Raw genomic sequence first — 27,717 nt, 5'->3', positions numbered from 1 at the left:
CACGTTCATAGGCATATTAAAAGCATTACTGCCTGGGCTGCAAGTGTAGCAGCAAGCTTCACTGTCCCTAAAAGAGTTGTCTCAGATACCTTAGGTATTCCGGAACATTCAAGCCAATCACAGATGATGTTCTCAACAGTCAGGCCGAGCCTTCAGAAACAAAGCAAGAACCGAATGGTTAGAAACACATCAGAGCTCACACGACCAGGACACAGTGCAGTACTCAGGCAGAGGAGATGCTCTCTGGTTGGTGGTGTGGGAAGGGACCCATGTCAGGGTAACCTCTCTGGGAAACAGGACACAGAACAGGGAACTGAAGAGTCACAGGCACACAGTGACGGGTACTTTCAATGCTTTGGGGGAAGCTTTAGGGGGAAGCAATGTTCCTAGAATACATGGAGCCTGACACCTGCTAGTGTAGTAACATGTCTGTGAACCGACAGTAACACGAGCTACAAGAACAGAGCACTCTGTGCTCAGAGGACTTGTCTGCTTTCCAGAAGAACCACATCAAATCTCTCTGTACGATATTATGAATGCTTGTTACATTGGCTGAAATGGTTTTGCTTTCTTGCTTTGCCGACTTCACTGGCCTGTAGAAATCACCAAATATCTGGTCTTCCTTCAGCAATGCGAGGAAGGTTTGTTTACAGCAAATCCACCTCCCTTCATCTCCTTCCAGACAATTCCTGATCATGCCCAGTATCTTCTCACTGGCTCCATCCTAGAACCCACATACAAAGCTAGATGTGGCAGCATGCCATCTGTAATCCCAGAACTCCTATCACAGGAAGGGAAGTGGAGACAGGACAGTTGCCTTGAAATTTGTGGGCCAGCTGGAAGAAAACAAGAGAGACCCTGCTTTAGCACAGTGGAAGTTAATAACGGACTCTCAGCTGTCATCTGGCAGCCACACAAGAACACATGAGCACACATGCACATATATAAACTTAAACCCCAAGACCCCCCCCACAATTTCCTACTGACAACAGAAGTTGTAGAAATACGCAGTCTAATAGAAGGCTAAGTGTAGTCCACGCGGGCTTTTGGTAAGAAATCAGTTTCCAATGAGCTGGGGAAACAGCATCTACTAGGGAAGAAACACAGGGAGAAGAAATGCAGGGAGAAGGTCTGGATTTCTACAGCCACTGTTTCTCTATGGGACCAGTGAGCAGAAGATGGAGAGAGAACCTGAGAAGACAGAGATACTACCTCTTCAGGTCTTCCTGGTCTTCAGAATCAGTGGAATTTTTTAGCACACCTCATAAGAAAGTTGCGTGTTGCCGTCACTGGGCCTTTTCATCACTTGCTAACCATTTAATAGTTTCAATCCAGTGCAAACAACCAAGTGCCCTGTAAATGTTGGGCTCAGAGATGCGTGAAGGGAGGAGGCTGTTCTCCAGAGCATCTTCAGGAGCACCATCCTTCCTGAGTATGGGAGGCCTGGAGATACTGACCAGAAGGACTCAGATGGTGGGTCTGGATGGCCACTCAGGAAAAGCACCACAGGGGGTCCCAGAAAACAGGTCCCTGGATCCTCTGTCAAGCCTGGCAATACTAGTGCTCAAAGCCCAGAGCTGCTCAGGATAAGAACAGGAAACGGACCCCTGTACTAAAGACACTGTGTCCCAGGGGCAAGGTCAACGGTAGGAAAGCTGGGGACAAACAGCCTTTGTTTCAGGCAAGAGCAGGCCTTCGACTGAGTCATCTCACTTCATGTGAAACAGAAATCAGTCTTATCTGCCAGTCACACATTTCAAGGGAGAATCAACAACAACAACAACAATGTAATAACAAACATTATTTCCTTGGATGCAGGTAGGAAGTGCCCTTCATTGGCTTCCATTCTAGCCAGACTCCTATGGGTTACACATCTGACATCATCTCAGTGACCCTTAGGAAAGGCAAAGCCAGAGGCACCTCTAAAGCTGGCCATGCTGTACCTGGCATCCAGGAAAACAGGTTCATAGCATATGAGGAGAGAGAGGCCACGCTCAGAAAGCTTAGAAGTAGCAGGGATGAGCAAAGGGCCTGACACAGGGGATGACCGAAAGCTCAGAAATGGGGATCACATATCCCCAAAAGGCAGCATCGGAGGGATGACTTAACTGCCATTTTTGAAAGATGGCAGACAGCTGTTGGGCATCACCACAGAGGAGGGAATGTCCAGACACAAACGCCATTTCCTCTGTGGAATTTCCATGGCAAGACCCTTCTTTCAGGGGCATGGGGAGAGGCTGGGCAGTGAAGACGGAGAAAGGAGGCGCTGGGCTGAGTCCTCAGGTGAGAATGCTGAACACCAGGCAAACATCTGCTTGAGATAAGGCCCTGGTGGACCTCTCATGTCCAGCAGCAGCTCAGGTGAAAACATCCAGGGATGGAGCTGTCTCAGAGGAAGAGATGACGGATGCCTCAGAGAACAGTAGCAGCTCGTCCGTGTGTGGTGCAGACGACCATCCCCTGGCTCAGGGAGGATACGGGGGCTTGGGACACCAGAACAACATCCAGAGAGGGTCTGAACAGGAGGCAACACTTGAGCGTGAAGTTGGGGCAGCCGCATTGTCCTGCATGCTGGGGCAGGGCCACTGGAAATGGAGGCAGATGGAGGAAGAAGACCCAAGTTCCTGTCCCACAGAGACAAGGTAAAGATAAGGCTTGGCCTAGCCAGTAGCACCCAGGATGAGGTGAGAAGAGACCACCATGGCTACAAAACAAGGCTGGAGGCAGGAGACCACATGGCAGGCTGATTAGCAGGAATGTGTGCATGTATGCATACATGTGCTTACTTTGGAGACAAGGTCTCCCTGTGTGGCACAGGATGGCCTCAAACCCAGCATCCTTTTACCTCAGTCCCTTGAGTGTATGGCTATCACCCAACACCAAGGGCACGGAGTGATAGGGAAGGATATAGAGGGACTAAAGAAGGAGGGTGGACTCTGGACTCCATCCATCTCTGCTAGACAATGTTCTACAGAAAGCATGCGACGACCCTGTACCCCTCTGCAGCTAACTCTGAGGTTTGTTTACTGACAAGCAGTGAAGCAGATACTCTTGCCATGTTCAGTATCTGCTCACAGTGCAGAGGCACTAAAACAGAACACAAGAACATCTTAAAGCACTGCCAAGCGAAGGCACAGAAGTGGCAGCTACTATGTAGGAGGGCAGACAAGATCTCACCTGAACCTTAGAGAAACAGCATAAAGTCAGTGTTGTTCAGACCCATGTAGAGATGAACAAGATTCTGAGAGGTTGGGAAACTTATCTATGGCCACACAGATGGTACTTGAAGAGCTGGGATTCAAATTTACCAAGCCCCCGCTTTCCTTCCCAGGCTAAGCTTGGGCCTCATGGTGAACCACTTTCTGCAGTGGTCTAGACACGCCCACAGAGGTGGGGCCTGTGGCATCGTATCCAACACAGCTTTCCCTTCTCCCTAACCTTTCTGATGCTGAAAGAGTCTGCTTCCTGCTGTGGCGATCCTGCTTGCCAGCACTCTGATTTTATTTCTGAAGAGATGGAGAGATCCTTTCAGGGCAGAGATGTGAGGACACAAGAGTTTCCTAGGCTACATTCAGGAGCAAAACTGTTCTCCCTTAACCAGGGGAGCTTGGATTTTCATATCACTTCTTGGAAAGATAGGACGCATCTCATAACCAAGACCACTTTGGTCCTTACAGTTGCTGTGTCAAGTGGGGGACAACTGTTTGTGCAGGTGTTGAATCTATAGCCTAGGTGGACTCTGGTCAAAGTCAGTGCTGTCAGGGGGATTTCTAAGGCCCTGGTGTCAGTGCAGAGATCACTAGGCCTGTCTGGGGGACTGTGGAATAACATGTGAGACCACAAGAAGATGCATGGATTAACATTCCCACTCTCAAAAGCAACCAAACAAAGCCAAGCTTGAGTTGCTATAGGTGGCCTCATCTCCGAGGAAAGGGAGCCACCATATAAAAAATGCCTAATTTTCTGGGAAGAAATAGACCACATGATTTCTGAGCGAAGAGAGTACACATGCTTTCTGTTGTTCTGACCATTACTACAGACATGGTGCAGCACTAAGCAGATAGCTGATATCACAGTCAGACTCACAGTGTCTAAGCCAGGAGTGTGTTGTCCCTGTGAGGGCTCATGGTTTAAACAATCACAGCAGACAAGCAGGGGCATTTCCATGTAGCTGGGACCCAGGACATACAGGAAATGACCCTTCTGCGTGTCTTATTGCTATGGAAATTGACTTTGTCAAGACAGCTAATAGGACATAGACTCTAGGCTGAATGCCCTTCCTATCTCCTAGCCTATGGCTGATACCAGGTACTAAGAGCAGCAGGCAGTTCTGCCCACTGGCTGCTTGCTCGTGTGAACCACACTTCACAGGGCAGCTTGGAGTTTAAGTGTGGTCACATCTAGTTAAGGGAACAGAACTGCCTGGAAGAGAAAGCTGAGTTTGGAGCCTAGAAAGTGATCTTCCCATGGTGCGGAAGTGAACAGATGTAAGCACAGCTCGTCGGAGGATGGGCTGCGCACACCTGGATGTGCTTGCTGTTGTGGTGAGGTTGCACAGCAACTGTACCTGTGCCTGCGCCTATCGGCTGGCTGGACATGGCGTGTGATGCTGCTATCACTCTTGGCTCTTGCCTTCAGCCTCCTGGGATTTGAACACCCACACCCTGCTGTTCTTCCCACAGCCCAGCTCACAGTCACATCAGCCTCGCACAGCAAACGCCAGGCCTCAGCAACTTTGAAAGTATAGGTGTTAGACAGAGAAAAGGCACAGTTTAGATGGAAATGCCTTTGTTTTCGAATACAACTTACAATCCACATCAGTTGTTATACATGGATAAGTTTGCTTTTCAACCCCTTCTCTCCACGTGGAAGCTTTCCACGTGTTGCTCATTTTCTTGATCAAAACAAGGCATCTGTGCTGACAGCTAATCAAGACAGCTGAGGAGGCAGGCGAGTGAGTGCTCCTTGCTCCATGGGGGAGGAAGAACACGGGGTTTAAACAAACACATGAACATGCATGCACAAACACCATAACTGACGGGCAAGAATTAATCAGCAGCTATGGCTGACACCTGGACCCAGGAGCCAAGGCTGTGGACCAACTATTCCCTAGGTGGCATAGCTTTTTGGCAGGGGGTAGATGGTGTGCCTGTCTGGATGGTCTCCTGAGCATGTCACTTTGTCCTTACCTCCCTCCCCTTCATACTGATTCCAAGGACGAGAAGCTGCCCACTGCACTTTAGCTCAGGGTCCAAGAAAAGCCACACTCCTGACTGGTTTCTTTATTCAGATTCACAACTAATCAGCCATTTGTAACTGTGGCACCTCTCAGTCAACCCATGGCTCTGTTCCCTGCTTCACAGCCCACTGCTATTGTACCCATCACTGAAATAGCCCCAGCTCTCAAGAGTTCTTGACTCAAATGCTCTAGTGATCGCTAATGAATTTCTGGCTTTTAGCTCTCTCCATTACCCCCCCCCCCCCCCCCCCCCCACCCCCCCCCCCCCCCCCCAGACACAGACATTCCCCAAGGCTGTAGCAGGCTCTGTCTTGGGTCTCATTTCAAGTTGAAGGCTGACAGAGTTGCTGTCTGTGGCCCCAGGACCAAGAACCTCACAGAGCCCTTCATACACAGATTCTAATGCCCTGTTCTGGAGATTAAAATGACCCACGTTTTTGGTGGTTGGCTAGGATCTCTCTGAAGGCTGGCGCTGGATTTATTCTTCCTGTCTACAGGAGATGCGCCACAGAGAGCGCTAATACGTTGGGGCAGGACAGCAGTGCAGAAGCGGTATGACATTGACGGACTGGCCACTGTGACTGGCAAAGCCTTGCCTGCTCAGCATGGCTCAAGTGCTTAACAGATGTGCCAAAGGATCAGTTTGCAAACTGGGGCCAAAGATTAGAGGCCCCAGGGGGTAGATGTGCAGTCTTTGGAGGCCCACATAAAATTAGTACAATATGCTGCATAGGTAATGGAGCAAACCATCTGTTTGAATAGGCAAACTAGATTTTGAGATTAGTTAGCCAGCAAGAAGATGCTTAAGTTTGAAAATATACTCCGATATACTTGGTGAAGTAGGCTTGCTGTAGGCAAGAGATTATTTTAACATTTGAGGAGAATTTTTAATGAGACTTAAGCCTGCCGGGCAAAGCACGATCCCACTGGGAAAGGTGCCCACCCATCAAAGGGATTCAGTGGGTGTTGGTGGGGCATAGATGCTGGTCTAATCTCCACAGCTACAACAAAAGTCTCTTTTTGTGAGTCCAGCGTGTTGCCTCAGTGCATATCCACAACAATAAAATCCAGGCCCTCAGAGCCAGGGGGCTCAGGGCATCCGAATGAACTCCACACTGCATCATGGAGATGTAAAGGAAGACAGATCTCTCCCAAACTAAAAGTGCACTGTGCGTCTCACTGGAAACTACTGTGTCTCTGCCCTAAGAACTCTGCCCCGAAGGAATGCACTTTGATGACCAACAGAAGAGGAAGCACACCACATCTATAAATTCCCTCCCTCCCTCCCCACCGCTCTGCTGTCTGTCCTAAAGAAGGGTCTCTATACTCCACCAGAGAACCTGAGCTAGTGTCCTGACGGCAGGTATAAAAGAACAGAACATTGGCCCTGTAATACAGTGGTCAGACACATGCCTAGCATATGTGAGGCTGTGAGCTTAATTAACATCCAGTTATGAGGGGAAATATGTAAATCTTCCAGGTTTACTCTTGAATAATGAATAAGCACACCAGAAGTGACATCTGCAGAAGACTCACCACCTGTGCTGGGTGGTTTTACATCAACTTGACACAAGCTAGAGTGATCTGAGCAAAGGAAACTTCAATTGAGAAAATGTTTCCATAAGATCGGACTGCAGGCAAACCTGTAAGGCAGTTTTTTTAGTTAGTGATTGATGGGGGGTGGTGCCATCCCTGGGCTGGTAGTGGGGAGCAAGCCAGTAAGTAGCACCCTCCATGGCTTCTGCATCAACTCCTGCTTCCAGGTTCCTGGTGGACATGTCTACAGGAGACTGTCTTGACCACCTTGGTTGATGTGGGATGAGCTGATTCGAACGCTGGTGGCAGCATTCCCTGGTTTGGGGCTCTGGACTGTGTAAGAGAGGGTAGCTGGATATTAAGCGTCATGTTTACCATTCTTTCTGCCCTCAACTATGGACGTGATGCGACCATCCACCTGAAGCTCCCGCTGTCTCGACTTTGGCACGCCACCCCAGGCTCTTAGTGCACTTCTCTGCCTCATTTAAACAGTAGGCCCTTCTATAAAATCACAGTGACAGGAGCCACCTCAACTTGTTCTTCTCTGTTATTTATCTACTTATTTTTTTAAAGAAGTAGGTGGTCCAGGGTAGCAGTCCCTGACCTTCTCATCACAGTGACCACTCTGCTGCGGAGTCCTCTCCTCCAACCGTAGCCCCAGAGTGCCCTTGGCTAGCTTCCCATTCCACATCTAAGGCCTGGGGCTGTGCATGCTGCCCTGACTCCAGCCTGTCTTCTGGTCAAACTGTGACTCCATGAGCTGCACTGGGTTCCTTTATGCAGAGAGGAAATCTCAACTGTCTTAGGTTCTAACAACAGGTCAAACGATGGTAGGGTCTTTTCAACATTAAATGTGAATGGGGCTCTTAATTCCTATATTGGTCCTCACCTTTTGTCTTCTGGAATGCTCTCCAACAGCATTTGAAGAAAATCCTGAAATAAGAAGAAAGCAAACCATGAAAGCCGTCTACCAGTAACTGCCCAACCCTGCCAGCAACCAAGCATCGACTGTTTCCATCTCGGGCCCGGTCACACATAAGAGAACTGACTCCTACTTTCCCACTCTCTCGCCATGAGGTCTTTCTCCACTCCTTGAGGCCCACAACTAACACGGAGCTCTGGGAAGAGGCCAAACTTAACAGAACAAAACCCAGCTGAGCGACAGAGACGGCCCAGTCTGAGACTCCGTCCCTTCTCTTCTCCTGCGTCTGTGCAGTCACAGGACATCTAGGAGTTTGCCTCTGCGACAGTGCCATGTCATGATTTACACCTTTGCCCAAACCACTTTCTTTTATTGTGGAAATTTTCAAATGAAAAGCGAAGTCGAATAATTAACTACTCTGTTTAAATTACCCGAGCTAACCTGCCTTGCCCTATCCTTCCTTCCTGTCTTCTGAACTGTTAAGACATCCTGAATATTACATAATATCATCCATAAATGCTTTGTAAACCTCTCTAAAATAAAAGTACTCTGGTGGGAATAACCACAATATCATAGACCTAAAAGTTCCAATAGCAAGCTCGTTTGTATTTAATTTATACTTTTATTGCAGCCCCCTTTCCCATTCCTACAATCCTGGAATCCTCACTGGGTCTTACCCAGTGTCGTCAGATAAAGGACTGTTAGTTAAATTGGGAGGATAAATACACTAAAAATGATCGTTTATTTAAAGATAAGACGTAACAAGGCTTTTCTGCTCTGTCTTTTTATTTGCTGAATGCAAACCCCAGTGTAAACTTCTCACCATCTGAGTATCAGGTGTGGTGGACACAAAAGGAGAAAAAGGCAGGATGAAGCATAACATTTTGCTATTTAATGACATTAAACAACAAATAGCATCTCTACTTGGAGGGTCTTTTTAATTTTCATTTTTCTCCTTTTTTAATACAGAGTCTCTTGCGATGTTAACATTTCATGGTTTTCTTTTAATGCAGTAATCTATAAATTTTTTTTTTCTGGGTTTGTACAGTCACTTTGGTTTTTGAGGTAGTTTCTCAACTTATAGCCCATGTTGATCCTCCAGGTTCAGCCCCCTGATGGCTGGAATCGCATAGAGATGTGAGCCACACCACCTGGCTCTCCTTGAAGATTTAACAAAGAGAAAATAAACTTTAGAAACACGCACGATAGCCCATGCCTGTAATACTAGTACTCAGGAGGCAGAGGTGAGAGAACTCGTTGGAGCTTGAGGTTAGCCATGTGAATCCCTGCTTTATAGAAAGTACAGTATTCGTGTATGAGATTCACAGAAACAAATACATTTAACAAGTTAAAAGGTGCTTTTTCGGGTGAAAGTCCAAGAGAGCACACACGACTGGAGCAGAGGATGGGAGGAGCAGTCCAGACCTCTGCAGCACAGCATACTGACGGGTGCACGGACGGGTGCTCCTTTTCCATCATCACACTGCGTCCAGCCATTGCAGCATGAGCAAAGCCAGCCCAGCCTGTCCAGAGGGGAAGGCTCCTCAATAAAGGAGCTACTGACAGATTTCCCTCACACCACTGTGACTGAGACCCTAACACAGACAACTTAACAGAGCAGAGATTACTTGGGCTCACAATTTTTGAGGCCTATTACGGCATGGTGGCCGGAAGGGCTCCAACAGTGGTGCCCTCTTCGCATGGTACAGAGGAGGAGGCAGGAAGCAGGGGCTGGAGCCAGAAGAGCTCACTCCTCGCTGGAGCCTACTTCTGACAGCCAGGCCCTGCCTCGAACGGGTCCCACAACCCCGGAAAGCATTGAAAGCATTGCCACCTCTTGGAGACCAGTGTGCAAGCACACAGACCTGGGGATGAATGCAGGGGCATGGCGGTGGGCAAGAGAAGGCAGCAGGCCTGGACTGTTTACTGCCCAGGCCTAACCCTGGACATAGAGAAAAGCCATGCAAGCACTTCACATCTACTAGGCCTTGCTTGAGAGTCTTAAAGTCATTATTTTTATTATTTTAAAGGTTACTGGAACTAAGGAAAGAGGCTAGCAGTATTCAGCTATTATTTTTAAAAATGTTTTGTAAAATGTTGCATTAGAAATTTATTTATTATGATCTAGCTAATAGATCATTTTGTAAATCACTATTAGTGGATCGCTGCTTATTGACAAGATTTTTGGTTTTTGATTCTTAAAAAATCCAAGAACTATAACTATGCAATTATAACTCTATAACTTCGTACTAATTTTACCCCATTATGTCTGTATAGTACCTACAAACTTATCTCCTATATTCCTAGTAATTTATGTTCAATTATGTGGCACAGGAGGGGGAGGGGAGAATGACATTAACTTAATAACAAGGGGGAGGAATTTGATTGCTTGAGAAGCAGGAAATTCAGAGCTAACCTTAATTCTACCCTTTCACACTTCAAGTTACAGCTGGCTTCACAGCCCCTCCCCTTTTGATAGACAGTAAGCACAGGCATCTGGAATTCTGGGTGGATCCGGGTAATGAAGAAGGTCCCTGTGCAAACCTCCCCCTCCTCCTTCTTATTTTAAGAAAGATGGTGTCCTGGCTCCTAGGAGGTTACCATTCTGGAATATCTGTCAAGTCCTGCCTCCAAGCTTAGATTGGCAGGCAGCTCAGCAGCTAGCTGGGGGCTGCCAACCAATGCCTGAGATATACAGATCAAACAAGATGTCCCCTGAGATTTATGATGTGGTTTCTACACTGTCTTGTGCTCCACCCTACTGGAGACACTTGCTTCTCATTTGAAGCCTCTAAAGTGCCTGTGACCAGAATGGGCTCAGTTGGTTCCTCTTACTCCCGCCCTTAAGAGACCCAAGCTTTCCGGCATCCTCTTTAGGCTGCCATCGGAAAGAAGTGTCCCTCAGGAAGATGTGTTCCCTCACCATCTCCTCCCTTCTCTCTGGTGCGCTCAGAGTTCTGGGAAGGAAATCGGGCACTGGCTAGACAAAGAGCGCTGACAACACCGGGGTCACCCTTGTGGTGTGCCTGAAACAAAGGAAAACCAAAGGGAAAAGCAAAGGTACTGTTTCCCAGCAAGCCAGGGAGTGCAGTCTTGGAGGCTAAGCTGTCAGCTCCTACTTTCCTGAAACACTGTAAGCTAATCAGATCAGTCCCAGACCGCTTGTTTTAACACCTAACAACACTAAATTAGCCATTCCAAGTTTTAAAAAACAAGCTCCAATTCTGGCTAGTGGTTAATCTGGCAATTAGTTTTTAGATCTAGTGAAAGCACTCACTAAAATGTAGGTGCATGTAGATTCTACCAGATCAACTGCTTCTAGATTAGAAATGACACAGGAATAGTGTTCTGTGAGCAGTTTTAGAATAATCACAGTGGCCATGGTCATGGCCTGGAAAGAAGAAAAGGCAACAACGTGGGACTAAGAAGTGAGCCTACGGGGATGGTCACTGTGACCCTGGAACGAGGACGCCAGGCGGGGCCCGGAAGGCAAACAATACGGAAACACTGCAGAGGGTAGAGGTCAAAGGGGAGGGGAAGTCGAGGAAAAAAATAACTGGGTATCGGGTAAGTGAAGACACAATCCACACAATTCCTACAAATTATTTAACTAGGTATTGGGGTAAGTGAAGGCACAATCCACATAATTCATACAAATTATTTTAATTAAAAAAAAGCACGCCCAACAGCTTCCAAATAAGGACAGGGAGACAGCTTCCTGGCATAGACTTCAAAGAGGGGAATTAGGCAAAGGACATATAAAATCTGCTAGTTTCTAGGTGACAAGCTGCACCTCCCCCATGCTCAGGCTTAGAAGCCTGGGAGCTGGTGAACTGTCCAAATCCCACAAATTCTCAAATACCTACACATTTACCTTTCTTCTTTCCTAGCTATTGGAGGGCCTGGAGCATTTGCTGGAGAGATGCAGAAGTGTGGAAAATAAACCACTGAGGGCAGCTAGGTGAGCTGTGAACTCCTCCGAAGTGCCCAGATGGCATCATGATCTGAAAGAACAGCCAAGACACTACAGCTACAATGGACATGAGAACCTGGGCAGGGAAGTCAAATCCAGGGTAACTACTGCAGCTCTAGGCCACAGCCTCACCCACAATATCCCGTCAGACGGTAGTTTAGAGGGGCTGAAAAACAAGTCTTAGGTGAGCTGGGAGAGGAGGCAAAGATAATATTCCAGTGCACACACGAGACTAAATAAAGGGTCAGGGCATGGGCAGTGCTACCCATGCCGAAAGGGAAGCATCAGTGAGAATGAGCACAAATCACACGAAGAGAGGGGCAGAGAGAAGCTAAAAGAAAAGGAACTCAGCTCTGAAGAAAACATAACCCAAGGAGCAGGGAACAAATGTCTCACCAGGAAAACAAACAAAAAACAGCAACAATAACCAAAAACGAAAGGCCAAAGGCAAGACAACAAAATGAACAGAGATTCTAATCCCGGGGAAGAAAACGAAGGACTGTAATAATACCATTTCAGGAACAACAATCTTTTCAAACAACAAAGCAACGAGCACTGATGAAAATGATGTTAAGTGTGAGGGACGCAGTTTAACCGGGTGAGAGCTTGTCTGTCATAAACCCTGTGACCAGGTGCGGTGATGCTGCAGGCCTGCAATTCCAGCCCTTGAGAGGTGGAGGCAGATCAGACCAAGGTTGTCTCAGCTCCGTTAGGAGTTTGAGACCAGCCTGGGTTAACTGTCTCAAAAAAAAAAAAAAAAAAAAAAAAGAAAAGAAAAGAAAAGAAAAGAAAAAGAAAAAAAGGGCTAATAATGAAGAGCTGCTTGAGAGAAAAATGGGATAAAGATGAGGAAGATGAAAGTGATTATTTAATAATGTATGTGCCCCAGAAAGAAGACATAACAGAAAACTCAGAATCTCACAAGGGGAAAAGAATGAGACCAAAGATGAGTTGAACTCAAGCGTGGTAAAGCAGGCCTGTACTTCTAGGAGGCTGAGGCAGGAAGAGCACAAATTCAAAGCTAGCCTGGGCTACACAGCAAGCTCTTTTCTCAAAACACAAGACAAAATAAAGCATACTTTGTTAGGCTGTGGTGGCCTATGCCTTTCATCCTCGCACTCAGGAGGCAAAGGCGGGGAGATCTCTGTGAGTTCAAGCCAGTCTGGACTACAGAGAGTGTTCCAGGACAGCCAGAGCTACACAGAGAGACCTTGTCTCGAAAAATCAACCAACCAACCAACCAACCAACCAACCAACCAACCACAAAACAAAATGAAAACAAAGCATACGTAAGACAATTTGTTCTTTAGAACAGAATCTAAGACTATTCTAAGTGCTTTCCAGGGAGAAGGAATAATGGAAGATTGTGCACACCAGGGCAAGCGAGATGGCTCAGCAGGCAAGAAGCTCAGCGTAGAAGGGGAGAAAAGACTCCACAAGAGTCCACTGCACTCCACGCCTGTACAGGGCACACCCAACACACACTCCCTCTCTCTCTCTCCCTCAGTTTAGTAAAACAATTGTTTGAAACAATCGTGCATACGCATTCCCTTTTAGTTAAATCACTGAATTCAAAGATAAAAATTTCTTCTGCCGTCTACATGATATAAACAGGGAAACGCAGGCAACTTTCGAAAGTTTCTCAGCAGTGATGAATCAAGAAGGCAGTTGAGCAATATCTCTCGAGTTCCAAGGAATAAAGACGTGGCCCAGGAATATGTAAACCTAGCTATTTTGTGATTTAAACACAGACAGGAGACATGCATTCCCAAGCAGGAAAAACTCTGAAACCACACAGCCTGGGAAGCTGCAACTTGAACATCAATTTGATAATGAAATTGAGCCAACAAAGAGCTGAATAAAAATAAAATATTCATGAGTCTAGAAGCATGGGTAAGTGGTGGCAAATACTAAATCCTTTATGCTGGCAAAGCAAACCTCAGCAAGTAACAGTAACAGCTAAAATGCGAGGACTGGGAGATAACAGGAGCACAGTCAGTGCAGCCTGCCTCCTCTCTAAAAACCAACCGACCGACCAGAGAACCAAAACATCGATTCTGCTTTTGGCTTTTCTTCACTCTGACTTTGGCCAGCCTGGAACTCGCTCTGTAGCCAGGCTGGACTGAGACTAAGGGACTACAGCAGTACACCTCCTCTTCCCCAGGGACAAGCGTGATGGGAAGTCACACTTGGAATCACAGTACCGCATCTGCAGCGATGAGTCTCACCAGAATCACCTAGCAAAAGCTTTCTCTCACTCAGAATGCTCATTTCAGTTTCCTTTCCCCTAAACTCGGGTGAATGAATCTTAAAAGCACATACAAGCCAGGAGGCAGGACAAACAGAGTCAAGGCTAGCCTGGACTACAGCATAACCCCTTGTCTCAAAGAGCAAACAAAGCAAAATAAGAAAAAGCAGAAGCCAACACAAGTTGACAAGCACACAGGGAATCAGCGAGAATGGAGAGGCAGGCAATCCTGCAGAACAGAGTAGGTTCTAGAAATGCTGATCAAAGACTGAAAAGCCGTCTTGAGGCCCCGAGTTCAGCTCTCCAGCACCCATGTAACAAGCCAGTGTAGATGGAATGCTGCAGATACACGCCTGTTGCTGGGGCAGAACAGTGGGCGGGGCTCCACCCCACCAAGCTGTACAGTACAATGGCAAGTTTTATTTTATGTAAATTTTACTATAAAATCTGAGCAAAATGTAAATTTTTTTTTTTTTTTTTTGGTTTTTCGAGACAGGGTTTCTCTGTGGCTTTGGAGTCTGTCCTGGAACTAGCTCTTGTAGACCAGGCTGGTTTCGAACTCACAGAGATCCGCCTGCCTCTGCCTCCTGAGTGCTGGGATTAAAGGCGTGTGCCACCACCACCGGGCAAAATGTAAATTTTCAAAAGGCATGCAGGCCCCTGAGCGGGCTAGGTGATGGCTCTTGATGCTTAAGCCTTATGACTTAAGTTCAGTCCTGAGACCCACATGGGGAAAGGAGAGAGCGTGTTGCTCTCTGACCTAAACATACACACACATACACTCACACACTAAATAAAACAATGAAAGAATGCTATTCAACAGAGTAAAATGGCAAGACCACTTAAGTCAAAGGGTTTTTGCTGCTGTTTTGGGCATTGTTTGTTCTGGTGTGTTTACGTGTGTGTGCTGTGTGCAAATGTGCGTAAGTGAGCATGCCTGCACGTGAGGAGGCCATAGTGTTTGGCGTCCTCCTTTAACACAGTCACCTTTCTGCCCTGGAGATGGGTTTTTGTCTTTGGAGTGTGGGTTTCATTTTTCTCTGCTGGACTTGTGGCCAGCAGGTCCTAGTGATTCCCCTGCCTCAGTGCTATGTTACAAGTGTGCATGGGACCAGAGTGCTGCGTGGGTGCTGGGAATTAACTCTTGTTTTCATGCTTGCACATGAGTACTCTGAGCTGCTGGCCAGGGCGACTGAGGTGGCAGCACCAAAAGGGGACAACTTGTCTGGATGACTCCACCAGGACCGTGTGGTTTCATGAGCTCACTCAGTCTGCAACTGCTTACATGATGGCAGACAGCTGGGGGCTACAGCAGGTCCCTATGCTGCCAGGAGCTCACCTGCTCCAAGCATCCATCCTTTGAGTCTACATCAATAACCTACTTCTCCCCATAAATATAACTGTAAATCCTACCCTTTCCAGTGCTGATGTACTCTAACTCCCAGATGCTTCAGCCTCCCCAGCTGTGTGCAGTGAGTTCACCGGGATCCCATGCATACCTGCGAAAGGATCAACTGCCCATGAAACAGGTGTACAAATTTTCTTAAAAACGAAAAGTAAGTTTCCTTTCCAAGTGTTCTGGCTAGGAATCGGAGAAGGAAGTAGCCCTGGGAGAAAAAAGAAGATAGACAGTAAGCTGGCTTCAGGGGTCATCGCAGAATTGCTTACATCAATCAGTGCCCATGTACTGGTGCATCCGAAACACGCTGCTTTCTCTGGCTCAGGTGAGCAGGCCTGGAAATGCAGAGTGGACGTCAGAGCCACCTAGCTCGGGCTCTACAGGACAGGAGAGGCCCAGAGATTTCCCACCCCAGGTCCAGGTGCCACCTGCTTTAGTCTCTCCTTGTCTACAGCAGGGAACTGGGCTTCCTCAGGCTGAGCCTTGTGAACACAGCCTTGTTTAGAGGCTTTTAGAGTGCTGACCTGTGAATACCCAGTCTGGGCTCCCTGAGACGCCATTACAGAGGTGGAGACCCTTTATCCTGCCCCAGCCCGTTCCTCATCCTGCTCAGCTCTATGGCCTCAGGAGTGCTGTTCTGTAACAAATGGCCACAGCCATCAGCGTGCTTACCTTTAAGTAATGAACCTGCATGAAGCCCTTCTCTGGGTTGAGTCCATGCTTGACAACGGACGCACCTGAAGAGCTCACATGGCCAGTGTCCTCTTTGTTGGGTCTAAAACAACACAGTGACCACGTGTCTAAGTACAGTGCTTTCATGCCCAACTGGAACATCACCTCTCATCTCTTCTTTTCAAGCTTGTGCGGCTGTCCCTTCCTTCAGGTTAGTAGTTCCAGGTATAACTGAAAACAGTTTACATTACAAACACACACACACTCAGCAAGAAGGATTTACACTCAGTCTGGCAAACTGAGGCCAGTTATTGGCAATATTTTAAGGCACCTTATCCAAGATGAAAGCCTGCCAGTCCCTCCAGGAATCTTAAGCTCCAATATGAATTATTTATCAGTGCAAACCCTTTCTTGGTGAGGAAGCTGAGCTGTGAAGTGCAGTGGCAAATGTACCTCACTTGGTAAAGTGTGTGTACATGTGTGTGTATGCGCATGTGTGTATGTGTGCACATGTGCGTGTGCGCATGCATGTGAGTGTGTGTGCGTGTGTGTATGTGTGCATGTGCGTTTGTTAAATGTAGAGAGCCCTAATGTTCTCATCTCAAGAGCTACATTTAATAATTAAGTATCCCTTAGGACACATATGCATCCTGAATCCACTTGACAAACACAAAAACAAGCACAGAATAGGTCCTAAGAAGCTCTTGATTTGGGGACAGGTGGGGACATTTGGGATGATATACTCATTTCATACATGAGGTCTGTACCCAGGGTGTGATGCTTTGCTGTGGGCTTGTGGTGTCATGTAAAATAAACTAGTGCCTCATTATCCAGCAGGGTATGTTCCACCGCAAGCTCAGCTTTAAGGCTTCTCCTCCTCCTTTTTCTTTAACTTCCTTATGCTAAAATGTACCAGATCCTCTGAGGCTCTTCACATGGTGAGACCTCAAGAACAGCTAAGAGCAAACTAAGTGACAGAAGAAATGTGTAGCTTTCTGGGCCTCCTGGACAAATGCTGCAGAATGTGTTAGTGCCAGGCAAGGGGAGAAATGAAAGGCAGAGAAGCAGAGCGCCAGGACAGCGGTCTGAGCAAGGTGGTTGATTATCAACTTTTCTTCTTTGCCTTCTGTGACTGCTGAGGTCAGTCTCGCTGTGCTGGCTCGGGCTGGCCCAGAGCCTATCTGTGGACAGGGCTGACTCTCCTACCTCCTGAGGCTGCTCAGGGTGATACACCACCACACCTGACTTCAACTTTCTTCCTGTTATCTAGTGCTCACCAAAAGGTTGCAGAAGCTTTCCAACTATCAATTTATTAATTAGTAAAATGGAAGTAAATTCTACTCACATTTCTAGGTCCTAGGCAGTCCCCACAAAATGGTGATAAATATAAATATTTACTTCTTTAATATAGTAAGCTATTTTAACTGTGTTACCAAAAGAGTCCCTTAGTAAGTCTTAGTAGAATATCCCAGAACATATCTCTAGCAGACACAAGGCTAGCAGGTCCCTGAAGCAAGGGCATTAAGAAGGAACAACTCTGGGAGCTGACTTCAAAGTCTGAATTTGTCTCCTGCCTCCCCAGTTGACTTACACGAACACACTTTAGAATCACCCACCCCTTTTGTCTTCATGAGTTCTCTGACATGCCTCAGCTAAGGCCTCTCTGTTCTTAAGCCCTTTTCAAGACCAGGTGATTGACTATTTGGATGAGGAAATCCCATCACCCTACTTGGGGAAGGACAGCTTCTTAAGAAGCCTAGTGAATTCACATCAGGATGCCCAGCCCTTGCGGTGAGGCTACTGAAGGGGAGGAGACAGTGATGCACACCTCTGTTCACAGCTGGCTTTCAGCTTTCCAATGATACCTTTAATGGCTGCCTAAAGATGTCCTTCTGTAAAACCCTCTCTCTCAATCTCTTCTCTCTTCTCGAAATGAACAACTGTTTAGGCAGATCTTCTGTGTTGTCAGCAGCCCTACCACATACACAAGTCCTCAGAGATTTCTCGTAAAGTGCACGCAGAGTTAGGGCAAGCAGGGCACAGACAAGTTCTGTGAGACTCTGGAGGTTTTCATGAGAAAGGCTTTCCATCGGCAGAGACCATGAGCTTCTGTCTCTGGGATACCCACCACGTGTTCACAGAGACAGCTCTATGCAGCTACAACACAGAAAAAGCAGGAGCCACATCTAGTCTGCCCCTCACGATCACACAGAGGAAACTCACACCCGCCAGGATCGCTGGCCTCTGGAGCAGTAGGAACCTTAAGGAGGGTGAAAGAGGTTAAAAGAGAGGCTTCTGAGATGATCACAGACCGCTTCCATGTGACTAGAAACTTCCTGGAGTACTCTAGCAAAGATGTGTGCACTTTATTGCATGTGATTCATTTCAATTTAAAGTTAAGGAAAACCTGAGCATTCAGATGAATGCCTGAAACTCCAGTATCTTGAGGCTGGGGTAGGAAGAAACAAAGTTAGAGGCCAGCCAGAGCTACAAAGTGATATTTTATTTCAACAAAAACCAACCAAATAAATGAAATCCTAAAAAGGAAAAAGAGTTAAGAAAAAGAATATGCAAATAAAACAGTCCCCACCTTTCCTCCCAGATCAGGGCACACCAGTGTAGAAAGGTGTCTGCTCCTGTGTGCACAAACACAGTCTCCACCTTTCCCCCAGATCAGGGCACACCAGTGTAGAAAGGTGTCTGTTCCTGTGTGCACAAACACAGTCCCCCCAGATCAGGGCACACCAGTGTAGAAAGGTGTCTGTGCCTGTGGGTACAAACACAGTCCCCCCAGATCAGGGCACACCAGTGTAGAAAGGTGTTGGCTCCTGTGGGCACAAACATAGTCCCCATCTTTCCCCTTAGATCAGGGCACACCAGTGTAGAAAGGTGTTGGTTCCTGTGGGTACAAACACAGTCTCCACCTTTCCCCCAGATCAGGGCACACCAGTGTAGAAAGGTGTTGGTTCCTGTGGGCACAACACAGGACTGGGACACAGGACAGGGCAGTGGATGGGGCTTGCCTGAAGCTTTTGCTTCTCTTACAGCAGAAGCAGCGACTACTACTGTGCTTCCACCCACTTCTCATCATAGACATGACAGAAGGAAGGAGATGAACCACTTGTCACCATGAGGCAGCGACTCAGTGCACCCCAGAGACTAGAAGGAAATAAATCAAGGTAAAACTTCTTCAGTGGCGTAATTCACTCCCTGCCCTTCTGGCCGCTTCTCGTGTGAAAGGCATAAGCACCGTGTGTTGAGGTCAGCTCTCCTTTACCCACACCTAGACTCACACGTGAAGGAAGGAAGGTGGAGGAAGGTGGGGGCAATGCTACCGGCAGCACAGCCTGGGTAAGGGCCGAAGTGTCAGTGCCGTTCACCCCACCATGATCTCTGCAGCGTGTCCTCCCCGACAAGAACCCGATGGGAGAGGGCTGTGAGGATGCCCATCAAGAGATAAAGAAGTAGGGGCCCACAGAAGAACTCAAAGCTGGTTGGTAGCTGGTCAGAACCTAGGCAGAGACTGTATGCCAGGGCTTCCTTGAGAGAGAGGCTCCCACCTAGCTGTGCAAAATCCTCTGGAGAGAACAAGAGACCCACCATTTTCCCTCCAGGAAGATTTGCTTCCTCACTGCAAGTCTATGATGAAGTTCACATAAGTAAAATCACTGCATAAAAGCAAACTGTAGTCACGCTGCAGTCAGAAGACTCCAGCGTTCACTCCTCACCTGACGTGTGTGGAATGTGGGTGATCAAGTTACCAAGGTCGTCTGGGATCAAATGCTCTTGGTTTCTGTGGTACCTGGCACCAAGTACAGCAACTGAGGTGAACATGCCCTTTCTGGCCTCAACCCCACCTCTCCTGCACTCTCACAGAAACTATCATTTCCTGAATGATGGTGGTATCTGACACACAGATATGCCGTTTGGATTGAGGCACTTAGGAGAGGTCTGGTCCTTCTAGGCTACAACCAGGGGTGAAAGTCGGGCAGCTGCCTCTGTGAGGTGCTCAGACAGCTAGGTATCTGGTTCTGTCTGCCCTGAGCAGCTCATACAGATCATCTGCCAGAATGCCCTCTTGTGTTTGTGGGCACCAGCTACCAGTGGCCTCTGTATGTTATAATGAAGGTTTCTATCCCGCCCGTCCCGAAATAATCATGCAGAAACCATATTATTTGTAAATACTGTTTGGCCAATAGCTTAAGCATATTTCTGGCTAACTCATATCTCAAATTAACCCATCTCCATCAGTCTGTGTATTGCCACGAGGCTGTGGCTTACTGGGTAAAGTTCCGGCGTCTGTCTCTAAAGGCAGGGCTACATGGCTTCTCTTCACTCTGCCTTCTTTTTCTAAGCATTCAGTTTAGTTTTCCCTGCCTACCTCTGTTCTGCCCTGCTATAGGCCCACAAAGCAGTTTCTTTATTAACCAATGGTATTAACAGCATACAGAGGGGAATCCCATATCATCTCATTGGTCCTTGTCTACTTGTCAAACATAGCCACCCCAACAAGAAGCAGAGCTTCATTTATATCCTAACAATGAGGAAGTGAAACTGTCCAAGTAGAAACTGGCCTCAAGGTCCCATCTCAATTCCACTGTTGAAAACCCACAGGGGATGTACATGCAGGTTAAGATTTGACCATGAACATAGCATGCCAAGCCCCATGAAGCTCAGCTCCCTCGTCAGCAGAAACAAGAGATGGTGACTGTTGAGATGGCTCACTGCATGCATGGGCTGACCGCCAGTGCCAACACAAATGCCAGGTAGGAGTGGAGGTGGGGAGCATGCTGGATATACTGGCCAGAACAGGAGATCCTGCCGTAAGGCATGGGTGCAGAGGTCAGGGATGACAGCTGGCGTCTTCCTCTAGCCTCTGGGGGCAAACACACGGACAGGGGCCTACATATCTGCTAACAGACCAGCACAACGCACCACACACACACACACACACACACACACACACACACACACACACACACATACACATCAGCGGGACAACAGTGGCTCTGGCATCTCAGTGGGCTGCAGCATCCAGGACGGCTGAGTCAGAGTTCCTCCTGGCTTTCATTAAGTCCACAGGAAGTCACTCCTGTTATGAGGACACATTTTGATCCACACCCAGAGAACATCAGTTAGAACCTCCTCAGACGAGCCAAACCTCAGAAAGACATGGCTGCCACTATGCAGGTCACTGGTAGTGGTGACATAGGAAACTTCCTTAAATCTAAAATCCTTCCAAAAATATAAAAACAGGGCTGGAAAGATTGTTCAGTTGGTAAAGTAAGTACCTGCCTTGCTCACACAAGGACCTGAGTTCAAGCCTTAGAACTCACATTAAAGGGAGAAAAAAATCTAAATGTGGTGGTGTTTGCTTACAGTCCCAGCGCTGGGGAAGTAGGAAAAGTGGGATCCCTGGATTCCCCAGCCAGTCTAGATAACCTGGCTAGATTATGTCTTCCATTTTTGTTCTTTGCCTCCTCTAATTATAATTTAAAATTGTGTTTTGTTTTTATTGTGTGTGCATGTGTGAGCAAAAGAGAGAGAAAGAGAGAGAGTGCCATATCACACTCAGACCATCATACCACCATATTTATCTGTCCCTTGTTTATGGGGGGGGGGGGAGCAGGGCGTGAACTCCCAGCACACAAATCCCTGTATGAGCTGAGGAAGGACGACCCCAGCCAGGCTCAAGGATGAGCACAAGGCCGGTAGGTGGAAGCAGCAGAGAAACATTTCCCTGTGGTGAGGACAGCTCACCATCAGCATGAGGTGGGTACTGGAGTCAGGGTGGGGGGCACACCTCATTTTTAGCCCGACACACACCAGGATGCATAGCAGGACAAGGGGCCGGGAGCCAAGCTAGAGTTCTCAGTCCTTTGGCAACTGCACCCAACCATGATCAACGTCTCACGCTGTCCACAAACATCAAGTGTTGGCAACCTTGCCACAACACTGTCAGGGGAAGAGAAATGCTCAGTGCTCAGAGGGGCTGTGAGCATTGATAACTGGGAAAGAGCCAGGATGACATCCAGAGGAAACGAGGAAGACACTGGGCTTGGCCATATAGGAGTGACAGCTTTCAGCCCAACAACCTCTGCAGATAATCTGAGCACCCAGCACCAGAAACAGCTCCTGGGTCTCATCCAGGCCCAAGGGCATCCATCACTGGTTAACTCAACTGGCACCCAGGGTTGTTATGCAAGTAAAGAATGTTCTCTGATTTCCAGCAATCTTTAAAGAAGTTTAGACCCACAAAGTTTATCATATAAAGAATGTGTATTCCCTTCTGGGTATGATGGCTCGTACCTGCAATCCCATTACAAGAGAAGCTGAGGAAGGGGATTGCTGTGAGGCTGAGGCCATCATGGGCTACAGAATGAATTCCATGCCACGTGGACAACACAGTGGAATCCTGTCTCAGAAACAAAAACTAGGAGCTCGAGAGACAGCTCAGCAGTGAGGAGCACGCGTGAACTCATGAGGACTGGAGTTCAGATCCTAGCCACCACATAACAAGTCTGGCCTCTAGGCATATTTGTAATCCCAGCTCTGAGGAGAACTGAGGCAGGGGGATTACTGGGACATGTTGACTTCCAGCCTAGTTGAGAAAATCAAAAAACATGAGCTTCAAGGACAGATTCTGCCTTAAAGAAATTTGTGGAGCCTGGCGGTGGTGGTGCACGCCTTTAATCCCAGCACTTGGGAGGCAGAGGCAGGCGGATCTTTGTGAGTTCGAGACCAGCCTGGTCTACAAGAGCTAGTTCCAGGACAGGCTCCAAAGCCACAGAGAAACCCTGTCTCGAAAAAAAAAAAAAAGAAATTTGTGGAGAACAACAGAGGACAAGCAATAGCTTCTTCTGGTCTCTATAGCCATGCACTATACCCCCACACATACAATACATTAAAGAATGAATAATAAGGAATGAACAGATAAATAAATGAAACTTAAAACAATAGCTGTATGAGTAGCAGAGCCATTGCCAGTATGCAACTCTAGAGCGTTCTTTATCACTCTAGAAGGAAACCCCAGAGTCACTGACAACTTCTTTGATATCACTAGTCTATGTATCTATGCAGACTTTGGTTAGACAGTTCACATAAATGGACTCATAAGCAGGTAGGTTTTCATGTCTGGCTTCTTTCATAGCATACTGTTTTAAAGGATCACGTGACATGCTCTAGCAGGTATCCACACCTCATTCCTTCTTACTGCTGATTAATGATCCATTTCATGAATCTAACACATTCTGTTTATCTAACAGTATCCTGAGGGACACGTTGGTTGCTTTTGTTTTAGCTACTACTGATGAGAGCAGAAGGAAGACAGCTTTCCAGCAGCAAGGCTGGGGCTCTGAAAACGGACAGTCTCTCTTGGCCAGAGACCAGGAAGTTTAGGGGTGCTGGTTACTATTCTCATTTTGTGTTTTTATCTTTCTTTGCACAGCTACCTGGAAGCTGCATCATTAGCTATTTCATTGGTTCTGAACGTGCATGTCAAACTCTAGTCCAGACACCTGGATATAGAGATGCATGGACACCTTATGGGACTGTGGTCCAGCCAGCTAGACTGACCACCCCAGCTCCCCTTAACACACTAAATCATTACCAACTGCAAGACAAGAGCACCACCAGAGTGGATGCGCTCAGTACCACCAAAGTGGATGTGCTCAATACCCATGGGGTAACTCTGAGTGCTTTTTCTGCAACAAAACCTTCCCTCGAGCATTCTACAATATCAGTTTATGGAATTCATTCTTCCAGCTGATCAAAGGATCGAGAAACTTCTGTATCTAGTAGATGTCGTGCATTCCCCCATCTGAGCTTCCTTGAGACGATCTTCATTGCACCAACAGAAGTCTCACTTCACTACAAACAGTGCTTCTGTAAAACAGTTCAGACTCTAGAATTCCCAGGGGTATGGGCCTCTGGGTACCTTTGTGAGAGATTATGTTCAGCTCAGGTGGGAAGACCTGCCTACTGTGGGTGGTACCATTTCCAGGCTGGGATACTGGACTATAAAAATGGAGGAGGGAGTCAAGCAGCAGTGGCCATCACTTTCTGAGTCCAGACTGGGGATACAATATAGCCAGGTACTTCCAAGACTGGGGATACAATATAGCCAGGTACTTCCAGACTGGGGATACAATGTAGCCAGGTACTTCCAGACTGGGGATACAATGTAGCCAGGTACCGCCAGACTGGGGATACAATGTAGCCAGGTACTTCCAGACTGGGGATACAATGTAGCCAGGTACTTCCAGACTGTGGATACTATATAGCCAGGTACTTTCAGTTCCTACCATTTTAACTTGCTGGCCATGATGAACTCTCCTCGAGTTCTGCATTAGAGCAGACCCATTCTACCTTGAATTGCTGTTGTCAAGAGTATTCTATTGCTGGATGGTGTTGACTCACTTCACACCTTTAATCCCAGCACTCAGGAGGCAGAGGCAGGCAAATCTATAAGTTTGAAGCCAGCCTGGTCTACAGAGCATGCTTCAGGACAGACAAAGGCTACAAACTCCATCTCAAAAAAAAAAAAAAAAAAAAAAAAAAAAAAAAAAAAAAAAAAAAAAAAAAAAAAAAAAAAAAAAAAAAGAAAGAAAGAAAGAAAATGAAAGAAATAAAGAGTACTTTATCAAAGTACCAAGGAAAGAAACTAGAATAGCTGCCATAAACATTTGTATACAAGCTTTTGCTTATAAAACTTTATAAAACTTATGGTTTTGTTTCTCTTAGGTTTATGCCCAAGAGAGAACTGCGGGGTCACACAGAGTCATTTCCCCTCCTTAGGAGCTGCCCTGTCATCTTCACAGTGGGGGTTCCAGTTCTCCAAATCCTCATGACTCCTTGTGTCCTGTCTTCTACAGACGTCTTGAATGCCTTGTGGTGCTGACTTGATTTCTCTGACAGCTTAATAGCAGCAAGCATCTTTTGTGTGATTTGCCGGCTGAATATACTCTTCGGAGAAATGTGTATTATTCAGACTATTCTCCGATTTTTCAGTTGGGCTGGGTTTTTTCCTTTAATACTCAGTTGCATGTTTTCATCCTCTTATCAAGTATGTGATTTGTCAATTCTGTCTCCTCCTCCTCTGCTAGCTGAGAACTGAGCCAGGGTCTTGTGCACACCAGGCAAGCTCTTTACCGTGAGCTGCAGCCCAGGCCTGGGTGGTCCTAACTTTTCTGAAGCAGTCCTTTAAAACAAGTTTTTAATCTTGACAAGTTCAGTTTATCAGTTTTCTTTCTTTTGACTGTTTTCATTTTAGTTATCCTATCTAAGTAACTACTGCTTAGTTTAAGATCATGACACTTACAATTGTATTTTTCCTGTTAATTTTGTAGCTTTAGTGCTTCCTAGTGTTTGTGCGTTTCAATCCTTTGCATGTGGACAGGCATTGCCAGGGCACCACTCCCGGAAAACACTGGTGTCTCCTCCAGAGTACGTTCTGAGTACTCTTGTCAAATGCCAATCAACCATCACCCAAGGGTCTCTAGCACTATAGGTCTGTTTCTTGACTTTATAGTGAATAAAGTCTCCACTATGCATCTTTGAAGAAAGCTTTGAAACCAAGAAGCATAAATTCTAGAACTTCATTGTTCCTCTTCAAAATTAGTCTGGTTCTCCAGGGTCCCATGTACTTCCACATGAATTTTAAAATCAGATTGTTTCTAATGACAAGGATCCAGTTCAGATTTTGAGATCATGCTGGAGCCACAGGTCAGGTGAGCGCAGGGAGCTTAGCTGTTCTGAGACATTTTCTAGATGAGGCATTCCCACACGTTCTGGCCTCTCACTCCTTCCACAGCACTCTATAGTTTCTGATTCTCATGTGCTGTATTTCTTTTGTCAAATTTAATCCTTAATATACTTCTTTGATGTTATTATAAATGATTTATTTTCTTACCTTATCTTCAGACTGCTCATAATTAATGAATATAAACAGCCAAGTTCCGTGCCTCCATCTTACCTCCTGTTGTGAGATGTGCTCATTTGCTCTACGACTTTAGGGTGATTCCTTAGGATTTCCGCTGTAGAGGATAACATCATGTAAAATACTAAGTTTTACTTCCTTCATTTCCAGCCTGGAGGCCTCTTACTGATTTCCGTGCCTCATTGCCCTGGCTGGCACCCTGGGCACATTGATGACCCCAAGTCCAGTCCTCCTTTTGTCTCTTTTTACTCTCCAGTCATTGGCTTGAAAGGGCAGAGAACCTATGAGTCTAGATTCTTGCTTGTGGCGGCCTGTCTTCTGCCATGTCTCTGCAGCAGCCTGGTAGAATACTTGTACAGCTTCCGTTAGCCATTTCTGGATCAAAATACTGACTCAAAGGTCAGAAATGGGGCATGGGGAGTAAGCATGTACTTTGTGAGACCATGTCAGCCTAGAAGGTCACGAGAGACTGGTTAGATGAGAACTCTTCCAAATGGCCGAGAATGAACAAGGATACAATGTGTGTTGTGCCTGCTCTGATCAGCAGTGGGGTGTGCAAGATCACTGTGATGGGTGAATAAAGAGCAAACCACTGCAGACTGATGTGGTGATATGAATGGCTTTCGGGAAATATTTTATAGGCTAACAGTGTCATATGAATCAATATGATGTAGGCAGCCATATGCATATATACGTAAAAATTTTACTTCCAAGAAAACACTAGCAGTGATTATCTTACTGTAAGGATTTGACTATTACGAACTTTCAAAATTGAATATTTTACTTTTTGAGCTTATAATTTAATGGTATCATTACCACTTTCATCCCTTCTCTCTACAGCCTCCCATATAATCCCTTTCCTGCTCTTTTTCAAACTCATGCAGAGGTGCAGCAATGGGCAGAAGGCCTGAGACTGAAGGGCACAGGGCAGGGCTCCTAAGACAGACACAGGCACCTTCAGAAAGGCACAGGCCAAAGCTGCAGTCAGAGGCTCAGGCAAGTTCTTGAAAGCCTCAGAGACAGAAACTCTTTTCTCTTCTCAGAAGCCTAGTAAGATTAGGAGTAGAAGCCAGAGAGCTTCATGGCGCTGAGCAAAGGGGACACCAGGGTGGCCTTCTTGAGAAGTCAGAACAACACAGGCTCTGGGAAGGAAGTGGTTCCCATGAGTCTCAAAAGTGCTGCCAATTCCATTTTTATCTCAGGCCATTAGTTTGAACATCTTTGTTCAAATTTCAGATTCCCCACTTCAATCCTGTCATTTTTATTTTGTAACCAGGCATTCTCACACTCAAGAAAACAGATGCTCTCTTAAGTCTTAGGGAATTTTTCTTTTTTACATTTTCAAGCAGCTCTGCTGACCAGGAATCCAAGGAAGGTTTCCAGGCTCAGGACAGAGGAGCACAGCAGCACCCCTTGTGTGCCCCCAGGGGAGGGGATGGCAGAGGCAGAAGGGCACATCCTCTGCTCTTGCCACACTTAGCAACAATGTACCAGGTGCTACGGCCATGCAGGATGACGGCATTTAACATGCACTAAGCATTAACACGGACCTAAGAAATCGTCACTGTTCGTCTCACGTCAACCCCTAGGTTTCCTAGGAGTCCACTGTTCTACACGTTTTAAATGATTTACTGCATTTCCCCTCATACCCACTTCTATGACAGAAACCGAACAGAGCTATTAACCTGCTATATGCCTTAGACTGAAGCTCAGCATGGTGAGCCATCCTCAAGGCTACAGAGTAGACAGACGTGGCAAGACAAGACTCACACCCAGGAAATCCTGATCCAG

General features: G+C 46.8%; 1 protein-coding gene across 23 annotated transcripts in view; it reads right to left on the bottom strand.

Annotated features, from left to right (window-relative positions):
* Window positions 1-27,717, bottom strand: part of Aopep (aminopeptidase O (putative)) — a 257,197-nt gene that overhangs the window by 87,347 nt on the left and 142,133 nt on the right. For 7 of the 23 annotated variants that reach the window (XR_007591934.1, XR_007591935.1, XR_007591936.1 and 4 more), the window contains 4 exons: window positions 15,990-16,092; window positions 15,418-15,525; window positions 7,665-7,708; window positions 91-150 (listed from right to left, as the gene is read on the bottom strand). Coding sequence is in view for 9 of the 23 variants with exons in the window: in XM_050143423.1 (XP_049999380.1) it covers window positions 91-150; window positions 7,665-7,708; window positions 15,418-15,525; window positions 15,990-16,092 (315 nt within the window). In the remaining 14 variants the exon portion in view is untranslated. Of the gene's footprint in view, window positions 1-89; window positions 151-7,664; window positions 7,709-15,417; window positions 15,526-15,989; window positions 16,093-27,717 lie in introns of all 23 variants that reach the window. The other 16 variants (XM_050143424.1, XM_050143426.1, XM_050143427.1 and 13 more) reach the window with 5 other exon arrangements.

The sequence above is a fragment of the Alexandromys fortis genome, unplaced genomic scaffold (genome assembly GCF_014885135.2).
Source record: "Alexandromys fortis isolate MF-2015 unplaced genomic scaffold, M_Fortis_MF-2015_v1.1 scaffold_1, whole genome shotgun sequence".
Taxonomy (NCBI): Eukaryota; Metazoa; Chordata; class Mammalia; order Rodentia; family Cricetidae; genus Alexandromys; species Alexandromys fortis.
This window is presented reverse-complemented; position numbering and strand designations above follow the sequence as displayed.